At 43.6% G+C, this 11,550-nt stretch overlaps 1 protein-coding gene across 1 annotated transcript in view; it reads left to right on the plus strand.

Moving 5' to 3' along the window:
- vipr2 (vasoactive intestinal peptide receptor 2) overlaps nucleotides 1-11,347 on the plus strand; it is a gene marked incomplete at its 5' end in the record, with an annotated part of 29,271 nt that extends 17,924 nt beyond the window's left edge. The window contains 8 exons of the mRNA XM_080473612.1: nucleotides 561-693; nucleotides 1,861-2,011; nucleotides 2,892-2,952; nucleotides 3,952-4,021; nucleotides 4,885-4,976; nucleotides 7,963-8,092; nucleotides 8,165-8,206; nucleotides 10,070-11,347. Coding sequence (XP_080329738.1) covers nucleotides 561-693; nucleotides 1,861-2,011; nucleotides 2,892-2,952; nucleotides 3,952-4,021; nucleotides 4,885-4,976; nucleotides 7,963-8,092; nucleotides 8,165-8,206; nucleotides 10,070-10,240 — 850 coding nt within the window. The 3' untranslated portion in view covers nucleotides 10,241-11,347. The remainder of the gene's footprint in view (nucleotides 1-560; nucleotides 694-1,860; nucleotides 2,012-2,891; nucleotides 2,953-3,951; nucleotides 4,022-4,884; nucleotides 4,977-7,962; nucleotides 8,093-8,164; nucleotides 8,207-10,069) is intronic.
- Between the last annotated feature and the right edge of the window lie 203 nt (nucleotides 11,348-11,550).

Here is an 11,550-nt window from a genome sequence, read left to right on the forward strand (position 1 = left end):
ACTGACTTATATGTTAGAGTACCACTTTGACAGTTTGAATAGTTCTAGAACAAAGTTGCAATAATATACTGTAAAATACACACACACACACACACACACACACACACACACACACACACACACACACACACACAGCTTCCACTTATTTAATAATGAAATTATTTAAACATGTAAGCAATTTAAAAAAACATTTTTTCTCTTTTTCAAGTGTCAAAAAAAGAGTAAGCACACTTTTTAAATAAAATAATAACATATAATATGTAATAAATATAATAAAGTATAATGGTGATTCTGAAATGATATTAAAAATATGACATATAAATACAGAAACATTTTTTACGTACCTAAATACTTTTATTTTACGTGTGATGTTTGACCATTTCAAAAATCTACGTACATAACTGACTTTAGATACACATATGTACTGTAGAAAGTACATGTGTCGTCATGAATACACACACGCAGTATAACCACACGTAGAAGCAGCTTGGAGGAACAGGAGCTCCTGAACTGACAGTTCATCTTTGTACACTTTATAAATGTTTGTTTTTTTCAAACAGGAAGCTGCACTGCACCAGGAACTACATCCACCTCAACCTCTTCCTGTCCTTCATCCTCCGCGCCGTGGCCGTGCTGGTGAAGGACGCCATCCTGTTCAGCCGCAGCTCGCAGTGCTCCAGCCAGCCGTCGCTGGTGACAGAAACACCTCCTCCCGCACGGGGAATATGCAAATGAGCTCCGCGGCGTGTCGCCTGTGGCGGCTCTTTTTTTCTCACGTCAACGTGGGAATTACACGTCATCACCCCGAATCATCAGATGGTTTTTAAAACGCGGCGCGATTAACTTCCCGTCAGCGCGTTCCTCTTCTCTCTGCTTCCCATTTTGTGACGAAACGTTAAAACTCTGACGTGTTTATGAGATTAATCCTCTGAAAGTCAGATTCCGTCGTTCAGCTGCGTTTAGAAAGTTTCTCTCGTGGCTTCGGCAGGTTTTTATAAACACGACGAAGCAACAAAAAAAAGCTCAAATGACTGGAAAATCTGTTTTCATCGTTTCCTGATCGTGTCGAAGGTTTTTACAGAATCACGATAGTCTTTATACTCTTTGTTAAAAACAAGGAAATAGTAACTGCACCTCATGCTCGTGCTCCATTATGAATATATAAAAGAAGCTTTCCCAGCCTCGAATAACATTCAGCTGTGATCAGCGTCATCCTTCAGCCACAGTTCCTGGAATTATCGGTATTAGCATTAGCAATTTACTGCTTGTACCGTATTTTCCAGACTAGAAGTCGCTCTGTGTTTCTTAGTTTGCCTGCTCACGACAACGTTCTCAAGTGAAAACACACAACTGGCATTGTGTTTTTATGTCCGTTCACACGACAACTGGCGCTCAGGGCCGCTGGAAATGTAACTCCGTCTCCGTGGAAACGGGTGATGATTACGCAACGTGCTAACGCCCAGCGTGCGAATGCATCGCTTTCAGCATTTCTGCCATTTCCATGTGGAAACGGAAACGAAAAGATGATGTGTTTTCATTAGAAATGTGGTTTTGTAAAAGAGATCTAAGAACATATATGAAAATATGCAGTACGTACCTCTTCTGACCACTAGAGGTCACTGTGTGACAACAGAACGCTGCTACAGAAAAACCCATTACTGCTGATTTAACAGAAAAATGCCTCAGAAAAGAAAAATCTACTTAGCAGAAGTCTTTGTTCTCCTTATGACCGATGGGACTTATAGTCCAGAGAATACGGTACTTTATTGTTGAGGAGCATGTCTGTTTATTTGACCTTTAAATGGTGAAGATGTGTGGAGGAGGAAGTGAAACTGAAGCCAGGTTCCTCTGCTCCTCCAGGTGGGATGTAAAGCCAGCCTGGTGTTCTTCCAGTACTTCATCATGGCCAACTTCTTCTGGCTGCTGGTGGAGGGTCTGTACCTCCACACTCTGCTGGTCGCCATCTTCTCCGAGAACCGACACTTCGTCGTCTACATGTTCATCGGCTGGGGTTGGACGTCTGTCTGGTCCCTTGACCTGCCGCTGAATCAAAAGTCAAATCACAGGATCATCTGCAGGGTTCTGCACGCCGAGCTGATCTGCTGACGGTTCCTCTGATTAACACAGAAACCTTGTGTTTTGTGACTCGACAGCGGCGCTCGCAGCCACTGGAAACAACTTGTTGATAACGTAACGAAAAACTGGATTTTATTTTTTATTAGCTCCGAGATTTAAAATGATAAAAAAAAAAAAAATCTTACTGGATCATTTTTGTTCTCAAGTGACTCCAGATTGTAGGAAATATTCAACCTGATCCTTCATAAAAACTACTTATGCAACAAATATTTTGGCTCATCAACTAAACAAATTCTAAATATCCCCGAACTATTTGTTCTGTGGTAAATAAGTAATGAAAATTCTTCTTTAAAAGGTAAAAATCCTGCTGGTTTGTGCAGAACCAAAGAAAAGGACATTTCTGTCCTGGTTGTTAAGGCCTCGTTTTCAAAGTAAAACGCCAAATTTGGGGTCAGTTTCCATGGCAACGAGGCTCAGAGTCACTGAAAACCCAACTTTTAGGAAACGCGTCTCCGCTGCTGTGTGGCGTCGCGACGTAAACAAACTAGAACTACTTTACTTCTTATGTTCACTGAATGCTGAATGTTGTTTTACATAATGAAGCTGGAGAAGCTGGAGATCCAAGTCACGCAAAGTGGTTTTGTGTTTTAACACACACACACACACACACACACACACACACACACACACACACACACACACACACACACACACACACTCACCCTTCGATATCAGTGGTTGGCAGTGTTACATTAAATAAAACTGAAAATGAATGAGGCGGTGAAACGTCCGGCTGGTTTGCTTCCTGTCTGCAGGGATTCCCACGGTCTTCGTCTCGGCCTGGGTGATGACGAGGATTTACCTGGAGGACACGGGGTGAGTGCTGATCGCTGTCGGGTTCATTCTCTTCACCCAGACGTTTCAGCTGGAGTCACATGACTGACTCTCCTTCTACAAGCTCTTTTTCACCATGGGGACGACGTTACACCCTGTATATAAGAATACTGGATTAAAGCGACTTCTCATATGAACAACATGAAAACACAATGACAAAAGAATATATATTTTTCTTTCAAATCATAAATTCAATTTTATTTGTATAGCAGCCAATTTCAATTCCACATGAGCAAACCGAGGAGACGGTGGAATGGAAAAACTGCAGAACCAGACTTTCTGCAGAACCAGACTTGAGCCACGTTTCCATGAACCCAGGAGTTTTACAAAAACAGATATTTACAAGAAAACAATATGCACCTGGTTCAGAGCTGCTATGAGCAGCCAGACCTGTAGGGGGCAGTGTAACGAGAAACAGGAAGCCATGGTAGCCAACCTGGAAAGAAACACCAGAACACCAATGGCGCGAGTTCCTTCCTGTTCAGCGATACGGTTGGTTTATTTTGAACGATAAAGAGGCGGCGCTCCTCCTGAATGTGGCGTCAGAATATAAAACTGATAAAGCAGAAGAACGAGCAGCTCTCACCGGGTCTATTTTTATCACAGTTCAAACTGTTCACAGTTCCACTGGTTTATATAGGAATGGAACAAACACAGAGAAATATCAGAGTTTAATCAGGTGGAGACGCAGCCTCAGAGACTCTGACGTGTTGGGGTTGGGGTTGGGCCACATGGGATCGTGGTCAATGAGACGGTGTTAATTAGATGAATTAGAAGCTGTTTATTCTGAACCTGGAGCCGCGTGTTTTCAGCTTCCTGTGTAATAAATCCAGCCGACACTGCAGATCGTGAGACTGCTGTAAAGGATCCTCTGAGACGGAGGGTGAAAAGGACTGCTTCAACGAGCTGGCTCTGTTTCAGCTCTGAACCACTTCACATGTAATAGAACTAGAACCTCTCATTTGTTCTTGTTGTTTTTAGATGCTGGGAGAGAAACGACAACCCCATACCCAACTGGGTGATCAATGGGCCGATCGGATTCTCCATCATGGTGGGTTGAGCTCCGTTTTCTGAGTTTAACTTTAAATATCAACTCTTGTATGATTGAAGGAATGAAACCCGGAACTTCACAGGACAAACGCATCCCGATCGCACGACGACGTTTTCAAGTGAAAAAGGACATTTCCAACATGGAAACTACATCATTTTCAAACTGTTGCTGTTGTAAGCAGAACGCTCTACCGAGTGTAGCTCTAGGGTAATATTTCGTTTGTTGGTATTTACTCAGTTACTCAGTTTGTGTTCATCACTTTGGTTGACGTGCTTCACGAACCAGTTGGTCTGGTGTTTGCGCCGCCGCCGCCGCGGCATTGGAGAGATCCTCGGCCGTCGTCGTGAGAAGCAGCAGCGGCTGCATGTAAACGTTTGTTCTGGCTTCCTGCTGAGTCAGCGTTGATTGTGAGCTCCAGCAAAGCTCTCCAGGTCTCAGCGGGGGGGGGGGGCACGTGTTGAGTCAGGGTTCAGGAAATGAGCGATATGCTTCTGGTCTTGTGTGCTGGTTCCCATCGCATGCAGAGTCTTTGCTCCGTTGGACTTTTCTTCTTCTTCAGCCCTGCAGGCAGAACATTTCCTCTCATATGAATGAAAGTAAAGCATCAGAGCTGCAGCCGGTTTATTTCATCTCCACTGAACGCTTCATGTTTGTGTGTCAAGGTTTCACGTTCCTTCATTCAAGCTGTTTATCGTATTAAACCTTCTGCCCGCCGTCCTTCTCTCGGGGTAGAATTGTCCAACGCAGCAGATTCAAATCGCCCCACAGGGTTTTCTCTGACTCGCCTCCTCTTCCTCCTCCTCCTCCTCCTCTTCCTCCTCTTCCTCCTCCTCCTCCTCCTCTTTCTCCTCCTCCTCCTCCAGGTGAACTTCATCCAGTTCATCAGCATCATCCGGATCCTGGTGCAGAAGCTGAGGTGTCCCGACGTGGGCGGAAACGACCAATCACAGTACAGGTACCGACCGGCGGCGGTCTGATGCTCTCCGCACGGCGAGAACCCCGCCGCTGTCCAGTCAGGCTCAGAACGTAAAGCTCTTATCCTGGGAATAGAAGTGACAAGTCGACGAGTGAGAATCAGTAGAAACACGTTTCTGCTCCGTCAGAGGATGAATCCTGAAAGCAGCTGACAGGGAAAGACCTGTGTGTGTGTGTGTGTGTGTGTGTGTGTGTGTGTGTGTGTGTGTGTGTGTGTGTGTGTGTGTGTGTGTGTGTGTGTGTGTGTGTGTGTGTGTGTGTGTGTGTGTGTGTGTGTGTGTGTGTGTGTGTGTGTGTGTGTGTGTGTGTGTGTGTGTGTGTGTGTGTGTGTGTGTGTGTGTGTGTGTTTAATCCTCAGCAGGAAGCAGATTCAGAGGAGGCGATGAAAAGCCCAGATCAGAGCGTTAGCTGGCCGTTGGTGGAAGTTTCAGTGTGAGAGCAGAGAGTACTAATACTGCAGTCTACTGTGACGGCTACACAACTAATACTACCATCTACTGTGACGGGGGAGTGTTGGTGGGGCTCCAGCCTTTGAGGCCACATTGGCATGTACCTAGGTTTTTACAGAAACAGATATTTCCCTTTCTACGTTTACAAAATAATCTTAATTTACACAGACCCGCATATCCACCCGGTCCAGAGCTGCTCTGAGCAGCCAGACCTGTAGGGGGCAGTGTAACGAGGAGCAGGAAGCCATGATAGCCAATCAGAGTCCTGGAAAAAAAACACTACCTCACGATGGGCACAAGTTACTTCCTGTTCAGCGATACTTTAGGGATACGTCCGAATGGTGTCTCCTAACTCCTTATCTAAGGACTTTACCTTAACCCCTGGATGACATCACAGGGTTAAGGAAAGGTGTTAGGAGGCTTCCTAAAGGAGTTAGTGAAAGGTGTTAGGAGGCTTCCTAAAGGAGTTAGTGAAAGGAGTTAGGAGGCTTCCTAAAGGAGTTAGGAAAGGTGATCACGGTGGTGAGGCAGTCAGACTTTCACTTAGTGACGTCATAATAATGCAAGAATTGTGGGGGAACATGAGCTGGTCTCCTTTGGTAAAGGAACCATCAGTGGTTCCTAGGCTAAAGGAGGTTCTAAAGGAAGCATCAGTGGTTCCTAGGCTAAAGGAGGTTCTAAAGGGAGCATCAGTGGTTCCTGAGCTAAAGGAGGTTCTAAAGGAAGCATCAGTAGTTCCTAGGCTAAAGGAGGTTCTAAAGGGAGCATCAGTGGTTCCTGAGCTAAAGGAGGTTCTAAAGGAAGCATCAGTAGTTCCTAGGCTAAAGGAGGTTCTAAAGGGAGCATCAGTGGTTCCTAGGCTAAAGGAGGTTCTAAAGGGAGCATCAGTGGTTCCTAGGCTAAAGGAGGTTCTAAAGGGAGCATCAGTGGTTCCTAGGCTAAAGGAGGTTCTAAAGGGAGCATCAGTGGTTCCTAGGCTAAAGGAGGTTCTAAAGGAAGCATCAGTGGTTCCTGAGCTAAAGGAGGTTCTAAAGGAAGCATCAGTAGTTCCTAGGCTAAAGGAGGTTCTAAAGGAAGCATCAGTGGTTCCTATGCTAAAAGAGGTTCTAAAGGAAGCAACGAGCCTCCTTTCCTTTGCTTATTGAGAATTCAGACAGTCCTTATCGTGGCTGCTTCCGGGGTGACGTAGGAGTGGGTGGAGAAGGAGACAGGAGGGACGATTCAGACGTACCTTTGGTTTATTTGGAAAGATAAAGAGCCGGCGCTCCCCTGAATGTGGCGGTGGACCAAAATGTAAAAATAAGCAGCTTCCCTGGATCATATTCATCCCAGTTCAAACCGGAATGTCACATATTGTGACGTAAGTCTCCGCCTCCCGTCTTTAGATTCAAACGGAGACGCTGAGTTCTTCAAAGTTTCCTCTGTGGGCGGAGTTTTCAGGAAACGTTGTTTGTGGAGACTCGTAGCTGGTTTCTGTGTCAATGTAAGAAGACACAAGAGACAAGGGGAGCGAGAACACAGAAGGAGACACAGCTGGGAACAATCAGGAGAAATCAGATGAGAAGGAGAGTAAAGACTGAAGACCAGAGGGAGCTGAAACCAGAGCTGAAACCAGAGGTGAAACCGGAGCTGAAACCGGAGGTGAAACCGGAGGTGGACCAAGGAGGTGGACCAAGGAGGTGGACCAAGGAGCTGTTCACACAACGGTTCACTGGAAACGCATCGTTTTGGTGTTTTAGTTTCAGAAAACTTTTGCGTTTCCAAGGCAACAGCAGAAATAGTGAAAACAGCACCTGTTGTGGTGACCCCCTTAACAAAACACAAGATTCACTTTATCACCAGACTAACCTCCAACGTGCTGCAGTTATCATCAGATTAACCTCCAGATTAACCCCCTGATTAACCTCCTGAATAACCCCCAGATTAACTCTAGATTAACCTCCAACGTGCTGCTGTTATTATCAGATTAACTCAAGATTAACCTCCAGATTAACCCCCTGATTAACCTCCTGAATAACCCCCAGATTAACTCTAGATTAACCTCCAACGTGCTGCTGTTATTATCAGATTAACTCAAGATTAACCTCCAGATTAACCCCCTGATTAACCTCCTGAATAACCCCCAGATTAACTCTAGATTAACCTCCAACCTGCTACAGTTATCAGATTAACCTCCAGACTAACTCCAGATTAATCTCTAGTTTAACCGCCAGATTAATCTCTAGTTTAACCTCCAGACTAACTCCAGATTATTATCCAGGTTAACTCTAGATAAACTTCCAGATGAACTTCCATATTAAATCCAGTTTAACCTCCAGATTGACTCCAGATTAATTTTGAGATTAACCTCCAGATTATCTTCCAGATTAACTCCAGATTAATCTCTAGTTTAACCTCCAGACTAACTCCAGATTATTATCCAGGTTAACTCTAGATAAACTTCCAGATTAACTTGCATGGTCTCACAGTTATGGATTGATTGCTGATGAGACTGATCAGGTTGTGTTGTTCCGTCAGGAGGTTGACTAAATCCACTCTGCTGCTCATCCCTCTGTTCGGGATCCACTACGTGGTCTTCGTGTCGCTCAGCGAATCCCTCGCTGAAGACTACAGGATCTTCTTCGACTTGGCGCTCGGATCCTTTCAGGCAGGAAAACTCTCCTTCTACCGCTGCTCTTTAACCGTCTCGCCGTCTCACTGCTGGCCGCTGTCGTTTCAGGGTCTGGTGGTGGCCATCTTGTATTGTTTCCTGAACAGCGAGGTGAGTTAACTCGACTTAACACCGCCGCCTCGTCGTTTAAAAGCTTTTTATCAGAACTTTGACCAAATCGAGTTCTGCAGCCTTCAACACCACAAGAGAAACTTTCCTCCCAAATACATTTCAAAAACATGGTTGATGTTTCATTTTGTTATTTAATGGTTTTTTAAGTCTTTTATTTTGTTTTAGTTTTAGCTGCTTTCACTGTTTTGGAGACGTTTCACTTTTTTATTGTTGTTTGACTCTTAGAAAATAGAAATTTAAAAGTTTTTCCTTTTTTTTTTCTCCTGATTTTACACAATTTTGCATTTCTTCCCCATTTGAGTGATTTTAGCAGTTTGTCAACACATGTTTGTTGTTGTTGACCCAGTTTGGCGGTTCTGCCTGTTGCCAGAAGATGAGTCCTTTTAAAAACAGTCCAATGTGCAAATGAAGACAATAACTTTTTTTTAATAAAACACGTTTCTGCTCCGTCACAGTTACAGCGTCGCTGAAGAGCCGCCGTTTCTTTATCTTCACCCTTACAAAATAAAAGCCTCTTGTGATGGTCACTGGTTCTCTGAGAGCTTAACGGTTTCTGAGCCGGTGGATTTCCCCCTCTGATCGTCGTTTTATCGCAGTGGAGGAGAAAAGAAACAACAAATGATCTTGTAATCGTTCACAACTTGTCCAGTTTGTTCTTTTAGAAAACGCTTCAGATTCCACTGATTGTTTTCTTCTCCCACGACCTCTTTGAGTCTAAAAACAAAAGTTCAGCGGCTTCAATTCAGCGCTTTTTTCCCATAAATTCACCATTTGGGTTTTTTCCTACAAACGACGGAGCAGGGACTCCCCTCGTGATGCGTGTGATGTGTGTCAGTCATATAGTGAAGCTCCAAACTGTTTCATTTAACAAACCAAATAAATCTGTTGTTTTTGAAAATGTCAGACACTTCAGGTACTTTTACTGACCAAACTTTAAGGTTGCTGGTACGATTGCCCAGTGACACCACATGCTCACATGTTGACACTGAACCCAATGGAGCCGCTGCGTGGCAGCCACTTCCACTGCTCAAAGAGTTTCCATTGGGATTAATTGTTTGTTTTGGAATTGCTCAGGTCGTTTTTATTCTACAGGCAAATAAATTGAGTTTCTGACGACTTAAATGTGCTTGAAAAGTTTGGAACCGTTGCACACTCATCCGACCTGGTGAAAAATGTGACGTTTTAATGGGATTACACAAGTGAGTGGCAAAATGGCTCAACGGCGCCACCTGTAAAACTGGAAAGATTCAGCCCCAGAAACATGGTTCGCCGTGAGTCACCAAATATGGTACATTTATGTAACACTCCAAGATGCACAAGAAAACTCTTACACACACACACACACACACACACACACACACACACTGAACAGGAAGTCGGACATTTTGTAAAACATGGCAGATTTTGGCAGATTTTGGCCCAAATTTTCAAATTTTCTCAAGTGAATTCATCCCAGGGGTTAAATCCAATTTTACCTCCAAATTGGGCCTTTTGGTAGGAGAGGGATTGGTGAGCGAAAGCTATGACAGTCGTCCACAAAAGTCTGAGGGGGCGTGGCCATGGCCACCAAGTTTGACGTTTCGCCATGAAACAGGAAGTGCAGTGTGAACAGCTTGAGCATGATCCGATCAGCCTCACACTTTATATGTTGCATCACAGTCTGGCCCTGATCACAACCATATGAAGACATCGGCATAGCGCCACCTGCTGGAAAGGTCTATATGAGCCGTCCATGCTAGCGAGGGGCCGTTCGAAGCTGTCTTAATCTATTTTGTTGTCCGTGTAAAGCGTTGAGGACTGGGACGTCTGATGAGGTTTGGGCGATGGACTCTGTTTGTGCAGGTTCAAGGTGAGCTGAAGAGGAAGTGGAGGAGTTTGTGTCTGAACTGCCGTCTGAGCAGGAATCAGCTGAGCAGCACTTTGGCCTCCAGGAACGGCTCCGACCACATGGTCCAGTTCCACCGCAGCTCCAGAGCTCAGTCCATCCTGCAGTCTGAGACCACGGTGCTGTGAGCCGCCGGACCCGCCCTGGAACCCGCCCTGGAACCCGCCCTGCACCCGGGTTCAACAGGAAGTGCTACGCGGCGTCGACCGACCAGCACGTGGTTTCACAACGGATCCATTTGGTTTTTAGTTTTAAGCCTTCGGGCGTCTCCAGAGGAATCCGTACACATTTATTACTGTGACTAAACACATTTAACCTTCAAGCATCATTTTAAGGGAGGCCTCGTTTCCATGACAACGTTTCAAGTGAAAACGTTTTTGTGTTTTCATTTCAGAAAACTTTCACGTTGATCCAACAATGTTCTGAAAACGATGTAATGTTCATGTTGGTCCACTAGTTGGTGCTACAACGTCCACGTTGGATTGTGATTATGGTGACTGTCAAAATAAAACGACCACATTGAATATTTACTAGAATCTGGAGTCATTTAAGGACAAAAATGCCCCATAAAGATCTTTTTTTTTCTTTTTCTTTTTATCTGAGATCCATTAGAAAAGCAAACCCTGTTTTCTGTAATTAATGTCATTTTTAGGAACTTTGTAAATTTGGAATTTTTGCTCTTCAGCCTCTAAAACAAATAATTTCTGTTTTAGATGTTGAAACATGAAAAATAAATTTATCTTTTTTAGCATATCACCACAATTCTGTCGACTGTAATCAACATAAAAATTCAAATTAAACATTGAGTTTATGTTAATTTCTTATTAGTGTCATGTAATTAAGATGTTAAACTCATGGGATTTATTCAGTATTTATAAGTTAATAATAAATGAAAAAAATCTATCAGGACACTTTTTAATTTTGTACTTGTTTTATGTCCATTTTAGGAAGTAGACATTTTTGCCTTTAACGACTCGAGGTTAATAGATAAATAAAATTGATAATAAATGAATAAATAAATAAATCCCTCCTCGCTGTTTTATTGTTTGAGAGATCCAGAATGATTCTTGAAGGTTAAAGAAGTTTATATAAAGACTTTTGATTGGACACACAAAACTGTTTATGAGTGTATCAGTGTGTACGAGTGTGTATTCAGTCAGAAACCTGCAGAACTGATCACTACTCCAGTTAAAATTCCAGCTATAACTTCAACCCACAATAGAAGTGATGGAAGCAAAAGAGAAAGAAAATTATTCCGATTATCTTTTATGTTTGGAATACTGAAAATGTTATAGATGTTTGTAATGTCCGTCAGGAATTCTTAAACCTTAATTAGATGTTAAACAAAAAGTTAATACATTGAACAGTTGGTGTTAAACCAGGTATTTTAAAACATAAGGGAAACAATTCTTCTTTGGCCCCATGTCCATGACAACGT

Source organism: Lipophrys pholis (genome assembly GCF_963383615.2).
Source record: "Lipophrys pholis genome assembly, chromosome: 1".
Classification (NCBI taxonomy): Eukaryota; Metazoa; Chordata; class Actinopteri; order Blenniiformes; family Blenniidae; genus Lipophrys; species Lipophrys pholis.